The sequence below is a fragment of the Eschrichtius robustus genome, chromosome 3 (assembly GCF_028021215.1).
Source record: "Eschrichtius robustus isolate mEscRob2 chromosome 3, mEscRob2.pri, whole genome shotgun sequence".
In the NCBI taxonomy this organism is placed as follows: Eukaryota; Metazoa; Chordata; class Mammalia; order Artiodactyla; family Eschrichtiidae; genus Eschrichtius; species Eschrichtius robustus.
In genome coordinates, this window is record NC_090826.1 from 99,307,246 (window position 1) to 99,327,481 (window position 20,236).

General features: G+C 50.9%; 2 protein-coding genes across 4 annotated transcripts in view; one reads left to right on the forward strand and one right to left on the reverse strand.

Annotated features, from left to right (window-relative positions):
* The first annotated feature begins 243 nt into the window (after positions 1 to 243).
* Positions 244 to 19,135, forward strand: WNT2B (Wnt family member 2B). Of its 2 annotated transcripts, none has more exons than XM_068540510.1 (5): positions 244 to 347; positions 12,752 to 12,972; positions 14,001 to 14,278; positions 14,979 to 15,243; positions 18,280 to 19,135. In XM_068540510.1, exons 2-5 carry the CDS (start codon positions 12,846 to 12,848, stop codon positions 18,507 to 18,509), a joined length of 900 nt encoding a protein of 299 aa, XP_068396611.1. In that variant the 5' UTR covers positions 244 to 347; positions 12,752 to 12,845; the 3' UTR covers positions 18,510 to 19,135. The 2 variants fall into 2 exon arrangements, with proteins under 2 accessions (XP_068396611.1, XP_068396610.1); XM_068540509.1 differs by lacking the exon at positions 244 to 347 and adding an exon at positions 6,499 to 6,822.
* The window catches only part of ST7L (suppression of tumorigenicity 7 like), a 90,527-nt gene continuing 78,610 nt past the window's right edge, over positions 8,320 to 20,236 (reverse strand). The window contains exons 15-16 of one of the 2 annotated variants that reach the window (XR_011073561.1): positions 8,456 to 8,538; positions 8,320 to 8,368 (exon numbers count right to left, since the gene is read on the reverse strand). The gene's annotated coding sequence lies outside the window, so the exon portion shown is untranslated. Of the gene's footprint in view, positions 8,369 to 8,455; positions 8,539 to 20,236 lie in introns of those variants that run through there. The other variant, XR_011073564.1, reaches the window with a different exon arrangement.

The window sequence follows — 20,236 nt, forward strand, 5'->3', positions numbered from 1 at the left end:
GCCTGATGGGTCTCCTCCCCACGCCAGGCTCTGTAGGCTCGCCCTCCTGGGGCACAACGGGCGTGTAGGTGTGGCGCCAGTGGAAAAGAGCGCTCCTGCGGCAGTGGCGGGGTGCGCAAGGAGGAGCTGGCGGGATCTCCAAACTTCAAAAGCGCACCCCCTATGCCCTCTACCTGCCCAATCCCCGCCGAAAGCAGCCGGACAGCTCCCCACCCTCCCCTCGCTGGCCGGGCTGGCTGAGCTGGGCCTTTCTTCTGCAAGCGCACAACGATAGACAGAGATAAACGGCTGCAGCTGGAGACCAGACTAATTGATACAATAAGTTCTACAATTGCCTCGAAAATAAGGTAATGATCTGGCAGAGGGAATGCTTTGATCTTATCAGCCAAGAAAGACCTCTCCAACTTGAAGGCCTCTAACTTGAAGTGCGAAATTCAGGGACTGCCTGCTTGCTCTCCCCTCCTCCCCCATATCCCTGCTCCCTGCCTGACACTAAGGCTTTTCCGGAAGGGATGGAAAGACCCTTCTCTGAAAATGACTGGAGAAGAAAATATGCATGGAGAAGGGGTTGCTTCTGGGCTGTTCGGGAACAGGGGGATGGCTGGAATGATTTCTCCAGCCCTAGAGAAGCTGTAGAAAAGCGGACGGGGGGTGGGGGAAGGGGGAGGAACAGACTGGGATTATGAAAACCCTGATTTGGTTCAAGCGTGATGAGGTTTCGTATACAGTGAGGGCTTGATTTGGGCTTTTGGGGCAGGAGGGGGTAACAGAGGGAGGAGAACCTTGGTCCTGCCTTCTCCAAGAATCTGCACGCGCGCACACACACACACACACACCCTCTTGCTCTGCTTGCTCTGTGGGTGTCCCTTCCTGGCAGAGGCCCCAGCACAAAGAGGATTAGAGAGATGAGCTAATCTGGTTTGTATCCCAGACATGGCCCCAGAAAGGGACCTTGTCTACCCTGATGTTTAAGAGGGTAAAGGAGTGAGGGGGTCCTCCTTTTGGGGCCTGCAGGCTGACAGTATCCAAGACTCCTTCCCATTGAGGTCTGAAGGAGGCTGGAGTCCTAACTTCAGGGTGGAATTTAGAGAGCAGAGAAGCAGAACCCTCAGAAGACAGGATGGACTATGCTACAAGAAAAAAGAGATAAAGGCAGAAAGAGGCCCTGACCGAGGGAAGTAGATATCCACCTTACTTGTTTCACCAGCGAGGAAATTGAGGCCAGGAGTGGGAAAGTGACTTATAGGGTCATGCAAATCATGTGTGGTTGAGCTGGGGAGAAAAAACTCTGAGTTCTTTCAGTCCAATGCACTTTGTACTGTGTTGGAGGGACTGCAGAAGGTGTGAGACAGAGGGCAAGAGAAAGAGAGAAACAGACACAAAGAGAAACAAAGATACACACCGAGAAAAATATAGAGAGGAACACACACACACACACACACACACACACACAGTCAGAAAAGACACGGAAAGAGAGATGAGGAGAGTGAAAGAAGAATGAGAGACAGTCATACAGATTCATAGAGAGAAAGATGAAGAGACAGAGATACACACCAAGAGACAAGGAGTGACAGAGATTGAAAGAGAGACAGAGGTTCCAACAGAGGAGGAAAGGCTGTCAGATACAGACACACAGAAAGGCAAATGAAGACAGAAAGACAAACACCAAGAGGAATAGACACAGAATGACAGAAATATGAGCCAGAGACAGACCCAGAGAGATGGAGACACGGAAGAGAGAGAGGCAGAGTGAACCAAGGAAGGCAGAGTGGGAGGGAGGCAGATAGTGGGCTCTGCAGATTGTTCCACTGGAAGCAAATCTCACTTCCAGATTGTTCTGGGGCCCAAAACAGGTGGTGGGGAGAGAAAGAGAGTTCAGTGTGTAGCCTATCTGACATAGGCAGATTGTTGGGGGGGCTGGGGCAACGTGGGACCACCCTCCCCTGGGGTTAGGCTGGTCAGTGACCACCCAGGATCCCAGCAGCACACCCACTGGCCTCACACAAAACCTGGGCCACCCGCCCAGGATGGCTGTCAGCCCGCCCACCGCCTGGCTCCAGTCTGATTACAGCCAAAGTGCTAAAAGGCTCCAGACCCCCAGGCCCCGCCTCTACGGTCCCGCCTCCCCAGGCCTCCTCTTCCCCCTTCTCCCTTAGCTCTCTCTTTTCCTTTCTCCAGGCCCCATAGGGGAAAAGTCTACTCCCCTGTTTGGCCACTGGCTGGGAAGAAGAGGGTCTCTGTCTCTAGCCCCGCCCCACCAAGCCCCCTTCCCTGGTTTGGGGCTGGATGCTCCTTCCTCCAAAGCCCTCTTGGCCTGGCCTCTTTGAGACACGTTCCATGCCTCGCCTGGGAGCTCATAAATACCAAGGAGAGGCCGGGTCAGGCTGTGTACAAAGCATAGATCCCCACCCCACACGACTTAAAAGCCCCTGGGTTCTTCCCAATCTCCCTACTCTTCCCCAGACACCTGCCTGGGGTGGCTGGAGAGGAAGAAACAGGAGCGGGGGGCACTAGGGGCCTGGGTGAACCTGGCCCCATTTCAAATGAGACTTTTCTAGGTTTGCAAAGAAATCTCAGGAAAGGCGTCTCAGGGCCCCTTGTGCAAGCAGCAGGCTCAGGAATTCCTTGACTCCTATCCAAACCTCCCCCCAGCCCCTTCTCGGCCTTTCTCTGGCCTTTCTCTCTGCTCGTTACCATCCACACCACCTCCCACCCACCGGGAAAGAGAGAAGGTCATCGCCAAAGGGGCCTAGGGAAGGGGGACCTATAAGGGGGGGTAGACCCGGGTGGAGTAAGAGCTGTTTACTCACACCCAAGCTCCCCTTAGCTCATCTCCACTCCCATCCAAGGGCCAGTAAAAATTCAAAATCATTCAGCCACACACAGCTGAGAATAGAGTGAAAAAAGATGAATCTTAGCTCTGAGTGGCCCCATGAGGGAGCAGAGCATGAGGTGAGGTACAGGGGTGAGGGAGACCCTTTTCTTTGGGGCACCCACTTTTGAGAGGGCAGGAGGCTGTGGTGCACCTTGAGGGAGGAGGAAGGTGTGCCTCTGACGGCTGGGTGGAAGTTGTCCTGCTGGCGGCCCCAGGGAGTCTAGAGGCCTGGGTGAAGGGGAGGTGTGCAGCAAACAGCAAAGCCCATCATCCCAGCCCTCAGATGGCTTTATTGTATTTGCATGAAAATGCCTTGGGGGTAAGACCCTTTCACTCCTTCTGTGTCATTTAGGATGCCCTGGCCAGCGCTGGGCACACAGCGGGACCGGGGTAAGTGACCTGACTCCAGGCAGGGCCCTTCAGACCAGAACTTGACTCCCAAGTCAGTGACTCCTCCCCCAGCTCCCATTTCGGGTGGAGTAGGGGTGGGGGATGGGAGGGAGAAGCAGGTCAGGAACTAAGCCTGAGCCTCTGGCCTTGACCCTCTGCCTGGAAGCCCCACAACAGGCCCTTGCGTGAGGAGCCGAGCTCTCCAGTAGAGTCTAGGACCCTGAGACTGGAAGTTTATTTTGAGATTTGAAGTCCAAAGTGGCAGATCCCAGAAAACCTCTTCTCTGGCTCCGTATTTGTTCTCTAGTTAAGTGGTTGAGTGCAGCTCTTGCAGTCAGCTGGCTCCTGCAGCCTGGGCTTCCTCCTGTGCAGCTGGGGGCTCAGAGGGGAGGGGAAGAAGAAGGAGCAAAGCGCTATACTGGGTTGTCCACTCTAGGGCAGAGGTAGCCTGTAAGCATTGGGGAAAAGTCTTGTTCCCTCACCCACTTCCCTCCCTCCTGGATCTGCTGATGTTTCTGGGGGCCCCCTTAGCTCAGCAACATGCTTTAATAGTTGAGCATCTATGTTATGCCAAGACACCGTCCCACTTGACTATGAAGACAGCTGAAGCCAAACAAGGGGCCTCATAAGTGAGTTTGGGGCCCATGTGGGCGAGTCCACCCAAGGTTAGGGCTGATGTGATCATCTCTAGCTCCCCACCCTGCAACCTCAGGCCCAGATGTAGGAATAAACACAGGGCCAGAGTCACACCCAGGCCTGCGCACACAGGGGAGTCTGAGAGAGGCTGCCAGAGCTTGCAGAGCTTATAGACTGCTGCCCAGCATCAGGGTGGGGCTGGGCTGGGAGGAGGTGACAGAATGGTCCCAGGAAAGGGGCTTGGCCAGGAATGAGCCTGGGCCCATTCCTCTTTCACCTGACCCTCTCAGGGAAGCTCAGTACAGAGTCTGCTTCTTTTAAGCAAACGGAAGGGCCAACTGGAGCCTCCCAGACTGAGAGAGAGAAGGGGAGGGGAAGGGGAAGGTTGGCAGGGAGGATATGGCCAGCATGTGGACCCTGCCTGGTCTCTGTATTCGCCCCTCACTCACTCCCATCCAACTCCAATCCAGCCCCCATTTTCTACCTCCCCCCCAAGGGTGGGCACCTTCTCTCCTGCATGACCTAGACTACCGCTGTTACCTGTCTGGACTCCTCTCCTCCTCCCTAGCTCACTCTGCACACCAGCCCACTCCCAACTGAGGGCCTCTGTGCTGGCTGTTCCCTCTGCTTGGCATCCTCTTCACCAAGAATCTACCTGGCTTGTTCTCTCACTTCCTTCAAGTCTTTGCTTGAATGTCCTTAATGGGGCCTACCCTGATCATTCTAGTTACAACTCCATTGTTTCCCACTGTACTTATCACTTTCTAAGATGCTATATGTTTTACTTATGATGTTTACTGCTTATTATCTATCTTCTCCCAATATAAGTTAAACTCCACACAGGCAGAAATTGTTCGTTTTGCTTTGTTCACTAATGTGCCTAGCACAGTCTGGAACATGGTAGGGAATAAATATTTGTTGAATGAATGAATTCACTTCGCCCCCTGCTACAGAAAGTGAGATAAAGGGGTGAGAGATGTGGAGAGGGGATAAAGGTCTCTCTCAGCCCTTCTCCCTCACATCTGCCTCGGGGACGTCTGCAGCGAGCTGCGCCCTGTCGCTCACACTCCGGAGTCTCTAACAGCGACCCCCACCCCCAAGAACTGACAATGTCTGGGGTTGAAGGGGCTGGGCAGTTTCCAGGGCGTTGTTTACACCAGGGCTTTATAGTATAGATAAATCACGGGGAGAGGCACGAAAGACACCTGGGAATGAGAGGCTAGGCAAGAGAAACTGAGTCTGGAGAAGCGGTTGGGGCCGGACGCCAGGCGGACTCTGGAAGTTGGAAGATCCAGGGTTTTTTAAAAAGAATTTTTAGGTCTCAGTAAGGGCCACCCTGCCTCCAGAAGCTCTACCTGCCGGCCTGGGAAGTGCGGACGGAAGAGGGGAGTCAATTTCTACAACCAGAACCTCCCCACCCCTTCCCAATTTACCACGCCTCCAGGCGGTTGGGGTGCTGGCGGAGGGAGGGAAGGGAGCAGTGGGAAAGAGGAAGGGTGGAAAGGCGAAGGAGAGAAATGGCTCCGGGGCTTCCACTCTCTCAGCAGGACCCCCACCCTGGCCTCTGGTTCGGGAAAGCTGCCCAGCTGTTTCTGATTCTTTCGTACTCGCAGCCCCGCCCGAAGGGGTGGGGGACCGAAGCATCGGGAAAGCTGGGAGAGAGTAGGCTCTGCCGAGCCCGGGCGGCCAAGGGCGGGGAGTCCGCGTCGGGTCCTCAGGTGTGCCACTCCGCTTTGGCCATCGATTCCCGGTCCACAGGCCGGAGGGAAGCGTCGGGTCCGGGCAGGCGGGCGAGAGCTATGTCTAAACATTGTGTGCGGGGGCCTGGGGGTGGGGGGTGGGAATGCGGTGGGCAGCGGGTCGGAGGAACCAGGGGCAGCGAGCCGTAGATGAGAGAAGCCCCTACCTGAAGTCTGCTGCCCGTGGCGCCCCCCGTTGGCAGCGTTGGAAAGGGAGTTAAGATTCTCCCGCAACTCCCCGTGGCAGAGATTCTACCCATTTCACAGAAGCGCAAGAACGGAGAGAGAACCCGAGGAAATGACTGAGTCCTCTGTGGCTCACTTCAGTGTCACTGTAGGTTAGATGACAGGGGAAAGTGTCTGCAGCCCCCCTCACTCGGCCCTCCAGGCCATCACCCACGGAGGTTGGGGTTGACGAATGAAGGGCGCTAGGACCCGGTGGCGCGGCGTGGGCAGGGACTGGGCGCTCCGGGCGGCGAAGGGCGCCGCTGCGCCCCGTCGCGTCCCGCCCGAGCAGGTGGGGGCGCGGCGCAGTGCTAGGGGCGCCGAGGGGCGGAGGCGGCCGCCACACCTAGGGCGCTGCGGGGCGCCCAGGGCTGGCGCGGGCGGAGCCGTCCTGAGGGCCGCGCGTGTCCCCGGCCTCGGCCCCGCCCCGCGCCGTCCAATGAGAGCCCGCGGCCGGAGGAGCTGTCGGCACACTCTGTCCGCAGCCCCACTCCGCGCCGCCGACCCCCTGCCACTGCATCTCAGCCCAGGCAGCGTGCCCCAGGTCCCGAGCTCGGCGCGGCGTCGTAGGCTTCCGGATACCGCTCCCTGCGCCCCTCTCCGGGACCTGGCGCCCCGGCTTCTGGACTCTAGGTGCCCTTAGGTCCCCAGCCGCCGGCGAGACTTATGGCCCCCCAGGGGGGTGAAGTGGGAGCAGCCTGAGTACCCTCAGCCGGTGCCCCGTCCACGCCCCTCCGGGCCGCGTGGCGGGAGGCTTCGGGGAGCTATGCTGAGGCCGGGTGGTGCGGAGGAAGCCGCGCAGCTCCCCTTTCGGCGCGTCCGCGCCCCTGTCTCCGCGCCCGCGCCTAGACCCACGGGCCCCGACGGCTCTCGGGCTTCGGCCCGCCTAAGTCTTGCTTGCCTTCTGCTACTGCTGCTGCTGCTGACGCTGCCGGCCCGCGTAGACACGTCCTGGTGGTGAGTGTGGCTCTCAGAGTTGGGAGGGTGAGGTGCTGGGTTAGAGAGGCCGGACGCGCCCAAAGGGAATATACAGCTCCCAGCACCCGCTGCTCAGGAGACCAGGTTGTCGCTTTGACGGAGTCTGAGACGATCCGTGCAGGGCTGTCACTGAAGTCGCGGAGGGGCGCAGGGGGGGCGGGGAGTGGGTAAGGGGGCGCCGCTCCTTCCCCGTCCGGTGATGAGGGCGCTGGGTATTTGGAAAAAGGACGCCCGGTAATCGAGGCTTCCCAGACCCCCTTTATTTCAGCTCAATCCTCTTAGGGCTAAAGCTACCTTACGAGTTTCTCTCAGGATGGATTCAAGGAACCAATCGCCCATATGGGGCCGCGGTGGCCGTCCAAGAGGGCCTCCTGATCCCCTAAGGTTGGCCCCCCACCCGGGGGAGTGGAGAAAGGGGCAGCTGGCAAGGGCGGACGAGCCTCTCGTTAGTCTACCCTCACCCCATAATGCAGTAAGGCTTTGGTGAGGCAGGAGCACCCAGCGCAAGGTTTAGAAATGGAATTGAGGCAAAAACTACCCCCATTAACTCCCACAACTAAAACAAACAAAACACTTGGGTTTGCATACTTTAGACATTCAGTCTCTGTTTTGAGGATCTCACTTCGAACCTTGATATCTCCCTCCCTTCTTCCTTCTTTTCCTTCCCCAGATGGTCCCATCTCCCATTTTTCCCCTCCAAGACCTAGCGGCTTCTAGAGTCCCAAAGCATTAAGAGATCCTCTCCTCAGATTTCCTGCAGGCCGTAAGAGTCCGGACACTTCACAAGACGGCAGATGAGGCAAAAGGAATTAAAAATCCACTGGATATCTATTCTTTTCTGATTCCCTTCCCCACGAAAGCTCTGGATGGCACTCATCGTTTTCTCCCAGAAGAAAAGAGCTGCTCTCTCTCCTCCCCCACCTTCTGGGGGCTGAGTAGGGGGAGAGTGGGACTGAGAAATGACTCAGTCCTCTTGTCTTTCCTCTTCACCCCCCAACTAAACTGGCCGCTTGGACTGGGCTATTGCCCCTCTCTACCCATGCAGTGCCCCCGTTCCTTTCCTTACTTTGCCCCTCCCCCCAATCCTCCCCTTCTCCACAAAGTGTGGTCTCTTTTCCCCTTGCACCCTGTGGCTTCTCTCCTCCGGATTTGGAATCTTGGCTGGAAGGGTGAGGGGTAGCTGGCTGAGGGGCCAGCGAGCTTGGGCTGCAGATTCCTATCATTTCAAGATGCAACTTTCTCCATCCCCATCACCGCCCCCCCACACCCCCCGTTTTTCCTGTTTCAGGAAAATCTCTCCTTTGGATCTTTTTTATCTCTGCAGTGTTGGGGAAGGCAAGGAGGGGGGGTTCTGGATGGGGGAGCAGGGAGGCCCATATCTTACATCTGGCTTGAAACATTCCTTTAGAAAGGGAAAAGGAAGATGGGGATGAGGAGAAAAGCCTTTCAAACTTCAGAGTGAGATTAAAGCCACCCTTTACCTTCATGGTCTCAGTCTGGCTGGGGACTTGTGTCTTCAGAGGCCCTGTAGAGAAAGGATGAAGTGACCACTGTGCATCTTTATCCATTCCAGATGACAATTTGCTTTTAGTGACTCTTGATTGCTTCTTACCAATTTGGGAGGCAGTCTTGGTCCACATGGTGTTTAGGTGAGGAAGTGTCACTCTGGTAATTTCAGCATCCTGGTAGTGGTTCCTAAAAAGCCAATTGGGGTTCTTCCTAGTCCCCATTTTGTCCCCTTGGCTACTCCTTCTCCCTTTTCCTTTCTCCCTCTACTACTCTCCCCCATGTGGTTCATATTAAAGATTTTGGAAAAACTCCTGGGTGGAAGAGCTAGCTAGGGAGGGAGGCGGGCGGGTGATACAGAGGGATTCAGCAGTCCCTGTGAAATGGAGGAAGGCAGCAACAGGGCCAGGATGGGCAGTGAGTGCACAGGTCATTTCAGTCTCCTTGCCTCACAGGGGTCATAGCTGCGGGCCCCAGATGCCTGCCTCAGTGGTCAGTCACTTCTGGGATAAAGTAGAAAGCTGCTTTCCAAAAGCAGGTCAGGCCCCAAGGTGATTATCTCTCTTTCTCTTAGGAAAAAACCCCAGCAAGATTGATATTCTGTACAACCCCCTGAAGAGATGCCTGTTGACTCTGTTTGTGTCCATGTTCCACTCAGGAGCAGAATGTCATCACTATCACCAGCTAACAGTCTGATCTTCCTCGCAGCGCTTCCCCTTACTCTCCAACCACTCCCTTCCTCTCCCGACCTTTAACTGAAGGAGGAAACGGTCTCTTCTTAATCTATGAAAAACAGAACAAGAAATAGGGGTCTCCTGGCATGTGCCTCCCTGTACTATTTTGTATTCTGCAGGGGCTGGGATGTAGGGAATCACAAGAGCAGGACTGTGTTCAGGACTGTGGATTTACAGAAGGAGGAACAAAGTGATATCATGACATTAACATTATTGGTTTTTTTGTTTTTTGGCCATGCCCAGAGCTTATGGGATCTTAGTTCCCAGACCTGGAGCGACCTGGACCGCCGGGGAATTCCCCGACATTAACATTATTGTTATCAACCACAGCTGCCATTTAATGAGCCCTTCCTAAGCTCCAGACACTATGGCTAAGCACCTATAAGCATCATCTTTTTCAATCCCCAAAATAATCCAGTGAGGCAGATAATATTATTATCCCCATTTCACACATGAAGAAAGTAAAGGATAGGAAGGGCATAGTACGAAATTCAAGTTCACACCAATTTTGGAGCCAGATTGGTCTACTCCTGGTTAATAAGCATTGTGTGCCTCTCTTACGCTTGGAATTGAAAATGAGCTTGGACTTTGGCGTCAGATGTCCTTGGTTCACCCCAGTTCTCCTCTGACTAGCCCTGATGGACAGAGCTGGGTATTGTTAATCTTAGTGACCTCAGTTTCTTCACCTGTAAAATGGAGATCTCTCTCTCTCTCTCATAGGATTTTTGTGAAGAAAAATGTTTTGTGAACTGTAAAGTATCATATAAATGATATTGTATTAAGATATTTAGGGAGAATAATAGTTTTATCCTTGTGTTCAAAGTCCTATATGGGCTGAGCTAAACCATGTACATGCACTAAGGACTGTAAAAGAAAGGGGGTAAATAAAAAAGAGGACCCCTAGCCTCATTAAAAAGACACAAACCTAAAACATCTGCAATGTCCACAAGGAATAAAGCTATAATTGAAATGAAGCTTATGGCTAGCTAGGAGGAGAGGGGAGTTGGGGATAAATCAGAGCGGTCAGGTTTTGTTTTTTTCACCAAATAGTTATTAAGTACCTGCTTTGTGCCAGACATTGTTCTAGGTACTGGGGATACTGAAGTGAACAAAACAGACAAAACTCCCTGCCTTCATAGAGCAGCATGTCCTAATCACCTGAGGAGGTTGGTATAATGCCAGTTCAGTAGGGCTGGAATGGGGCCTGAGGCTCTGCATTTCTAACAGATTCCCAGGAGATGCTGATACTGCTGTTCTGGGGACCACACTCTGAGTAGCAAGGAGCTAGAACAGGGCATGAGTCACTTTGTCAAAGGAAGGGGTATGAATTGGTCAAAAGCAGGTAAAGAGAGCATTCTGGAGCAGGAAGCTGGGAAGGAAGTAAAAACCTCTGGAAGGGAAACAGAGCTACAGAGTCAGGGGCATCTCACCCTTCTACCAGCCCATCAGCTGGGAGATGCCTTAAATATCTTTGTGCCCCTAACAGATGAGCTCAGTGCTCGGCACATGGTAGGCATTTTGTAGGCACGTGCTGAATTGAGAGGGGGATGGCCTGGGCCTCTGGCTGCCTTGCTGGGGGCCCCCACACTGACTGCAAGGTGCTGACCACTGGTCAGGAGGCAAGTGCCCTGCTCTGCAGAATCTTGAAGCAGCTACTTAGTGGGATAAGGGTGGTAGTAAAGAAAATTATCTTCCCGTCTTACTGAACAGATGTTCCCACGCTCAGTGAGGATGTAACAAGAAGGACCGATGTGGGCTGCAGCAGAATGGAGTTAAGTCAGACCACAGGAAGGACTTTTTACCAGGGTTTGGCCTGCCCCACTCCACACTGTCTCATGAGGGCTGGATTACTGGTCTCCCATTCCCATCCAACCCCCGTCTTCCCAAGCCCCAGTAAAAAAAAAAACAAAACAACAAACACCCATTGCGTAGAGCAGTACTCCGGGGTGAACCGAGGAAGCAGAATGGTGGTGAGACAGGGACGGGCTCCAACTCCAACGGTCCTGATTCTCCAAACAAAGCACCGCAGCAGTGGGTGTAACTCCCGGCTGTGCGTCAGGCAGCCCTTTCCGGCCTGGCCCAGCCCAGGGTGTTTATTTTGTTTGTTCCTGGAAGCTGTTGCCCTGATGGACAGTGCTGGGGACGCTGATTCCATGGGATTTGTTAGTGGTGGACCAGCCCTCTCACCCCTCCCTGGGACAGATGGGCCCCATCAGCCCTGCTGAATTCCAGAAGAGGCAAACATCAGCCCTCCTTGTGTTTGAGTTGGTATCACCAGTGGTGATCCAGTCTGTGGGTGAGGGCCGGGTTTGCGAATGCAGGGGGCGGCGGGGGGAGCGTTGTAGAGAACATAGAGCCCAGGGCAATCCAGCTTTTCCCTTGTCCCCACTGGCTGCCCTCCCTTCTCCTCACCCACTTCTAGGCCCACTTTGGGGCCCTTCCCAAACCACAGGCTCATTCACAGCCCAAACCAAATCTTTTCTGTCTGTAGCAGCAACTGCCCTCCATGGTCCCCACCTGTTTAGAAAAGGGGAGAGAAGGCGTCCCTTTGATGTGTTAGGACAGGAGAATAGAGAATTCCCAGCAAATCAAGGCATGTATGTGCTGGGTGCTGGAGAGATGGAAAGGGAGTGAGAAGTGGGTGTATGGGTCAGATCTCATTTGGTGGCCTTGTGGGGAGAAAAGGTGATGATGAACTCCTGTCCTCTCTCTGAAATGTTCTTCCTGAGGCTTGTGGTGGAGTCCAGGGCTAAAAAGTGTCTGAATGAAGAAAAACTACTTCCTTGAGAGAATTGATAATGACTCTAGCAACTCACCTATCTTTTATTAGCTCACCCAATTGATCTTCTTATAATTGTTCACATTGGGCAGATTGGGGACTGGAATATGGGGAGTGTCACCCTGTTGCTTAATATTGGTCTTTGGTTTCCCACTGCAAACAGCCCTCTGCCCATGCAGATTCATCCAGGACATTATGCCCTGTAAGTTGGGAAGGATGATTTTGAAAGACTCATTAGTTAAGAAAGGTCATGGGACCTTGAAACAAAGGGTGTGGGGAGGAGAGTTGGGGTGGGGGGGTCTTCCTCCCCAGACCTCGGGATTGGGAATGAGGACTCTTAGCTACACGGGTCTGACTAGAGCTGTAAACGTCACTCAAAATTGCCCACTGTATCTCTTCCCACTGACTCCTCCCTGTCTCCATCCTTCTCCCATACCATGTCTTTATGGACCAGCAACGCAGGACGTGCCTCTGACACGTGGGTGTAACAATGTTGTATCAGACTCTAGTTTTATTAAGTTTATTTTTCCATGAGGCTCTTAATGTTTATTAAATAAACAGGCAATGGGGTTTGTGTGACATGCCCACAGCTTCTGTGTATGTGACACATGCCTAGCCTGTGTTCTGGGAGTGTGTGTCATTTTTGCCTTTGGCTGGGGAGCTGGTAATGGTGGGAGACCACTCAATTACTCTCTCTGCAACTGCTTAATTATTTCTCCAGAGCTTGTGAGGATCGGTTCTCCCCATCGGCCTTGGGGAATATCGGCCTTGGTTGGAGGAAGGGGAAGGAACCTCTCAAGGTTTGAATGCCAAACCTTTCCCCTCCTTATTCCCCTCCTAATGCAGAATAAAGCCAGGATGCTCTGACAGGGCCATCTCCACCTTGCAGGTACATCGGGGCGCTGGGGGCCCGAGTGATCTGTGACAATATCCCTGGTCTGGTGAGCCGGCAGCGTCAGCTGTGCCAGCGTTACCCAGACATCATGCGCTCGGTGGGCGAGGGTGCCCGAGAATGGATCCGAGAGTGTCAGCACCAGTTCCGCCACCATCGCTGGAACTGCACCACCCTGGACCGGGACCACACTGTCTTTGGCCGTGTCATGCTCAGAAGTAGGGGCCTCTTCCACCCTGCCCCAGCTCCTTCTCTTTCTATGCTTGGGGTGGTGAGTGGGTAGGATAGGCATGAGCCCCTCTCTCCTCTCCTGCACACTACTTCATTAATCAGAGTAAGAACTGTGGGCAGAGCCCAGGATACAGTTGGAAACAGACCCTCAGTACCTTAGATATCTAGGCAGTGGCCCCTTTAAATCCCAGTGTTCTGGGATGATGCGTCAAAGGAACAGCATTCCCTGGTACCTCCATCCTTCTTCCTCCCTTTTCCTTCCCCTCCCCAACCCCCAGCCTGCGGACATCCATGCACTGTAAGGCTGAGGACTGGAAATGGCTGCTCTGTTCTTACCGACACCATCACTACCCTCACCCCAACACTCCCAACACTGTAATAATGGGAGCAAGGGAAAAACAGAAAGGTGATATGTAAATATTTGGAGAGTCAGCAAAAGAGCTAAGCAGAGCTAAACAGTAAGCTAGCAGAAAGGGAATGAGATGAGAATGTGGAGGTGTCAGAGGGACAAGAGTGATGATTCATCAATCCCCAAGAGCAGGGAAGGAAGAAAGCAGGCTGGGGAAAGTAGCATATCTCTTCAAATAGGATGACCCCTGGGCTGGGGTCTCCATTGTAGGGGAACTGTCCAGCAGAGTGGGCCTGAAAAGGCCTGGAATGTGGACTAAGGCTGGCTTTGCTAAGCCAGGGTTGGCACTCAGTGGGAGGGAATGATTCACTGTGAAACTTTTCAATGGATGGACCCAGGGAGTTTGGAAGGAAACAGGAGTACAGGTCAGCCCAAGAGGTCAGACATACAAAGAAGTGGGTAGAGAGTTGTGAGGGCTGAGGGGAAGAGGTCAGATTCACTGGGGAATGCTCTTGGAAGGGAAGGGTACCTTGAATAAAGGAGGTACAGGGGTTGCCCTGGGAAAGAAAAGGAGAAGAGGTTTCAGAGTTGAAGGTTGTGTGGGCTAAAGAAGGGGACAGACAAGGGCCTCTTTCCTGAAACACACTTCTACCTTTCTCTCTCTAGGTAGCCGGGAGGCAGCATTTGTATATGCCATCTCATCAGCAGGGGTGGTCCATGCTATCACTCGTGCCTGTAGCCAGGGTGAACTGAGTGTGTGCAGCTGTGACCCCTACACCCGTGGCCGACATCATGACCAACGTGGGGACTTTGACTGGGGTGGCTGCAGTGACAACATCCACTATGGTGTTCGTTTTGCCAAAGCCTTTGTGGATGCCAAGGAGAAGAGGCTTAAGGATGCACGGGCTCTCATGAACTTACATAACAATCGCTGTGGTCGCACGGTCAGTACTCATGTCTGTGCATGTACATTCATATTGGCTGGGAGTGGCCAATATGTATGATCATGGAGTAAATGTGAAGGTGGAAGCACTGAAGGCTTCTAGATTACTTCCAAAAGCCCCAACCCCTGGAACAGGAGCAGTAAATGCAAGGGACCTTAGGAATGCCTAGGTTCAACCTGGAGCATAAAGAGTCTTCACATAGGTGGAAATTAGGGAAAGGTGGAGAAAAGAAGGGAAATAACTTTTTAAGAAAGAAAAGAATCACCTCCTAAAGTCTGAGGAGGATAAAAGCTTGTTCTAGTCAGTGCACTGGTCTTTGAGCACTTCCTATAGGCCTAGTACTGTGCTGGAAAATGACATGCAACAAAAGCAGAAGGCATGGTACCTTGAACTCTAAAACACATGAAAAATAGAGGATGTGCCATAATTATGAACAGAATCCTGGGGCTTTAAAGTTCAAGTGGGCTATCATGAAAAGGAAAGCACTGTTGGTCTAGGAAGGTTTCCTGGAAAAAGAGGTTCTTGAATTTGATCGGGAAGAATGGGTGGAATCTGACTGGGGAGAGGACAACCGATGGCTCCGCTAGCCAAACAGGGCCAGGGCCAGCAGACCTCAGGGCACTCATGCTTTTAGTCCTAGGGATGACCATAAAGTACCCTGACTGGCTGCCTTTCCCTTGCCTGCCTCCCCACCTCCCAGGCTGTGCGGCGGTTTCTGAAGCTGGAGTGTAAGTGCCATGGCGTGAGTGGCTCCTGTACTCTGCGCACCTGCTGGCGTGCACTCTCAGACTTCCGCCGCACAGGTGATTACCTGCGGCGGCGCTATGATGGGGCTGTGCAGGTAACGGCCACCCAGGATGGCGCGAACTTCACGGCAGCCCGCCAAGGCTATCGCCGTGCTACCCGGACCGACCTTGTCTACTTTGACAACTCCCCAGACTACTGCGTCTTGGACAAGGCTGCAGGTGAGTAAAGAAAGTAGGTAGAGACATGGAGCCCTGGTTTTTAGTGCAGGCACCTCTAGTTAATCATGGTCTCAGGAGTTAGGGAAGGAGGTTGGAGGAGCCAGTCAGATGTGAAAACCTTGTAATAAGATTGTTGATTTATGCCTCAGTCTGCCAGGCCCAAAGCTGCCTAGAGAGGAGAGGACACCGAAATCCTTGAGGCCTGAGGTCATCTATCCTTTATATTCCCAGCATCTGGGATATAGTAGGTACTACTAAGTGAATGTTTAAGTGAATCACCCATTTCAGTACCAAACAATGTATGGGCTATACAGAAGCATAAGATACAGACTAAGTTTTGGCTCTTTACAATCTAGCTAAAGAAATGAGATATAACAGGTAGACAAATGCAACTGCAAAAGAGAGAAATTAAGAAAAGTTTACTTGAAAATGTGGAATTTAAGCTGTTTCTTAAAGTGTGGGGATCATCTGGATAGCTACAGAGAAGAACAGGTGGATATTCTCTACACATGAGTAGAGTGGTAGGTGGGAAAGCACATGATCTGTTCTAGGGACAGAGAGCAGATTAATCTGACTGAGTGAAGGTTTTGGGTAAGGGAGATTAAAGACAGAAAGGTAGTAGGAAATACACCACGAATGACCTTGAAAGGGCTTATCCAGTGTGCTGCCACTGAAAATTCTAAAATGGAGTTGGGGAAGCAAGGAGAGAGGAGATCCCTACCCAAGGCTAACCATCAGCAGAAAGCAGCAAATCATTCTTGAATGTGTTCCATATATTTGTGGTGGAATTCTTGGGAATGCTGGACGGTGACGTGGTGTTCCCCTAAAAGAGTGGAAGCTAACCGTCTTGGCTCATATTTCAGGTTCAGATAGGTTAGACTAGGAACAACCTGCTATGCAACAGAACTGCTCTTCCCCTGGTTATTGTTATGGGCTCCCAGACTCTTCTCTGTAGTCTCAGCAGTCAGGACCTCGGTGAGGGGAAGCCAAAACCCTCAGCTGTCTTCCATACTATTTGTTTTCACCTATCACTGTCATTCCTGGAGAAGCAATTAGCTTGGAGCAAAACTGGGCACAGAAACAGGGTGGGGCTCTACCCAAGACACACAGAAAGTAGTTTGTGTACTTTGAAGGGTGCTAGGAGAAAAAAGGTTGAGAAAGCACTTCTGATTCTCCTGGTGATTTCCTGCCACTAAATTTGTTTTCTTGCCACGTGGTATAATTCAGAGGGCTACTCTCTAAATGCCTAGAAATAATTCCACAACATCCAGGGTGTAAGCCTATGCTGTCATCCTAAAATGCACCTTTGGGGAAGGATCTTTGGAGTTAGGAGGGAGGATGAGTCATATGTTTGTTGGTTGTTCTCAGAGGCATAAAATAGGTCTCATAAAACCCACAGTGGAGCCTGGAATTCAAAGGGTACATACAAGTCATCCCAGAAGGGAGTATGGAGCCAGGAATTCCCTCCAAAGCAGTACTGCCCCACTGAACTTTCTGTGATGATAGAAATGTTCTACATCTGTGCTCTCCAATACAGTAGCCACTTAGTTACATGTGATTATTCAGCACTTGAAATACAGCTACTGTGACTGAGGAGCTAAGTATTAAAATTTATTTAATTTTCATTAACTTAATCTAAATGACCACATTTGGCTAGTGGCTACTACCATTGGACTGCTTGGCTCCAGAGTGTAGAAGAGGCTTCTGGTGCACAAGAGAATGACGTTAAGACCTAGCCCTTGAAATTAGGCGGATAACATATATAGTAGACCTAGTCAGCCTACACTCTATAGAACAGTGGTCTCTTAACATTTTGGCTTGTATAGAGCAGTGGTCTCTATAGAGCAGTGGTCTCTTAACATTTTGGCTTGTATACTCCTATCATTAAAAAAAAAATCTGAACATGTGCCTCCAATATATGTATATTTACTTATGAATTATATCTGTTTCACTGTACTAAAATGTACATTATAAAACATACATACAAAGTAGATATTTTAAATTGATGAGCTCAAAAACAAATATAGAAGTACTAGCATTTTCTATGCATATTCAGTGGAATGTGGAGACTACTGCTATAGAAATCAGTTAATTTATTCATACCCTTCTTGAACCCCCAGGCTAGTTATGTTCCCATCTCTGGGAAAGAGGTGAAGTAGATGTGCTCTAGGATCCATCCCATCTAAAATTCTATGATTTTGTGATCTGTTGGCAGCATCTCTTTTGCAAAAATCAGTCAGAATGAGGTTGTGAGCATTCTCTGTGCAGGGGGAATAACACAATCCCTATCCTTCAAGGGTTCCTACCATAAGGGGTAAGGCAAGGGATATTCTTTAGGAATTCCTTAGGGAGAAGCCTCCTGCCAGTAATGCTTATCAGTTCGCCCCCTCAGTTGATCAGAGATTATAGATATAACTATCTACTGAGTTAGGTGCTATTATAAGAAAACTAAAGCCCAGAGAGATCAACTAACTTGCTAGATCACACAACTAAGAAGTGTAGAATTAGGTTTTAATCCTAGACAATTTGACATCAGGCACATGCATTTAATTTTTAATGGCCATGCTGTACTACTTTCTTGTATAGTACAACTTAATGAAATATAAACTAAGGACCGAAATACTAACAAATGGTAGCTGGATCAGAGTTGTAACGAGGCTTCTTAGAAAAGGTAAATTATAGGCTAAGTTTTTTATTTTAACTTTTTATTATAGAAACTTTCAAACATAAAGTAGAGAACCTTCACCCAGCTTTAACAATTATGACACTTTAAGGCTAACTTTTGAAGGGGATATGGAGATGTGTATTGGCAGGGAGGGCATTGCAGGAAAAGTCGATGGTCTTTGGGGAGCCTTGATAGTGGGAAGAAACAAGCCTGGTACAGAGGGCAGTAAGGAGATGATCATTTTGGCTAGTGGGTGTATTTTCAGAAAAAGGGATTCTTTATGGTTTCCTCATGAGGATGTGGGTAAGGGAACCCAGAGTGGCTGAAGTAAGAGGTAACTTGGTTCTCACTCTCTCTCTTCCCCAACCCAGGTTCCCTAGGCACTGCAGGCCGAGTCTGTAGCAAGACATCTAAAGGGACAGACGGTTGTGAAATCATGTGCTGCGGTCGAGGGTATGACACAACTCGAGTTACCCGTGTCACCCAGTGTGAGTGCAAATTCCACTGGTGCTGTGCTGTGCGGTGCAAGGAGTGCAGAAACACTGTGGATGTCCATACTTGCAAGGCCCCCAAGAAGGCAGAGTGGCTGGATCAGACCTGAACATATAAATACCTCACTCATCCCTCACTTCAAACCTCCTGACTCAAAAGCACAAGATCTTTGCATGCACACCTTCCTCCACCCTCAACCCTGGGCTGCTACAGCTTCTATTTAAGGACTTGGAAAGTACTCCAGAGGGACTCTGGTGTCGTAGCTGGTTCCTTAGCCCTGGGAAGGAGTTGACAGGGGATGTAAAAAACCGAGCGGCTCCCCGACTCCCCACTCTGGAGGTTAGAAGGCAGAGTGGAAGAGGTAGGAGTCTTCAGAGCGATATGAGTTGCACTAAAGCACATGGTCAAGGTTCATTTTTCCTTCCCCTTGCATTGGCTTCCTGACACATCTTGTGTGTGCAAGAGAAAGGGTACCTGGAGAGAACTTCTTTTTTTCCTACCTGGCTGAGGGTAGATGGGACAGAGATGAAACCACATATCTCTTCCCTGGGTCAGTGTGAGCTAACTGCCTGGTACCCCAAAAGAAACTCTTAGGCTGAAACATTCTTCCATTATCAAGAGCCTGGGATTGCTAGATAAGAGTTAGCCATAGCAGACAAGTTCCATTCTCATGCTATTATGTTTATAAACTGCTGTGTTTTGTAGGAGAAAAGAATTATATAACTATACAACATACATTCTCTTCTAATCTCTCCTTTTCAACCTATATCAGCCAGCACTGCCTCTTTTGCTCACTTGCTGACTGTACAAACTGAGTGGCATGCAGTGCCATGCCATGCCTAACAAACAGATCATTAGAATACCGTAGAACACTCCTAAGAAAGAGTAATTTAGTAGGTCTGCCTAGGCCTTGGGATTTTTACTTTTTTAAACTTTCCACGCATCATCCTGGTGGGCAGCCAGGTTTGGGAAACACCAAGTAAAAGATATGTGACTCACGGAGCGTGGGAGAGGGTAACAAGCCTGATCTCAAAGGCCCACATGAGGCATTAGTGTATACTAGGCAGGTAGAGATCTCTGGCTTTGGCAATTTTTAGGAGAGGATTCTAGCCTTTAAAGCTGGGAGCAGGAACCCGTGGTTACAGAAGGAAGGAGAGCTGGGTCTTGGGGCCAAAGTGGTAAACAGCTTAGAAAGCAACCTTTCCTCATTTTTTCAACAAATCTTTATTTAGTGACTCTCCAAGTCCTGGTGATTATTATCCTTCAATCCACGTCTGGCTTAAATTGGGGAGTTCCTTCTATGCTACTACCCACTGCCTAACTAAGCTTGTAGTGGTAGAGTCTCCAGAGGTAGCAGGCTCAGTAAGCTAGAGGGCAGGACACAGAGTCCCCAAAATCATGATGTCCTATTTTTATGTGACTTAGACAGTGCTTATCTCTTGCCTGTTGATATTTTAAAGGAGCAGAGTGGTACAGAAATTTGCAGTTGTGACAGACTGGGTTGAAATCTCAGCTGTGCCAGTTACTGTTTTTGATATTTTGAGAAAGATACCCAAATTCTCTGAGCCTCTATCTTCTCATCTCTAAAATGAGGGTACAGACTTATCTCAGATATTGAGTTTTAATTATGCCTCAAACTCCAGCCAATAGACCCTCTTACCAAAGCCTCTAACTGGTCTAGCCCATCCTGACTTCTCTCAGAATCTTCAGTTCAGGACTGTAAGGTATTGACAGCAGGCTGTATATTAAGGAGCCTACACAAGGAGTTCTGAACATAGGCCACTTTCCTTTCCCGAGTTCCTCTCCAGCACCCCTTGGGGTCCTCCCATGTTTGTG

Excerpts from the sequence above, each read along its gene's own strand:
- WNT2B (XM_068540509.1), top strand. The coding sequence starts at position 6,632 with ATGCTGAGGCCGGGTGGTGCGGAGGAAGCCGCGCAGCTCCCCTTTCGG. Across the intron at positions 6,823-12,751 it reads CGCGTAGACACGTCCTGGTG|GTACATCGGGGCGCTGGGGG; the intron begins GTGAGTGTGGCT and ends TCCACCTTGCAG. Across the intron at positions 12,973-14,000 it reads TGGCCGTGTCATGCTCAGAA|GTAGCCGGGAGGCAGCATTT; the intron begins GTAGGGGCCTCT and ends TTCTCTCTCTAG.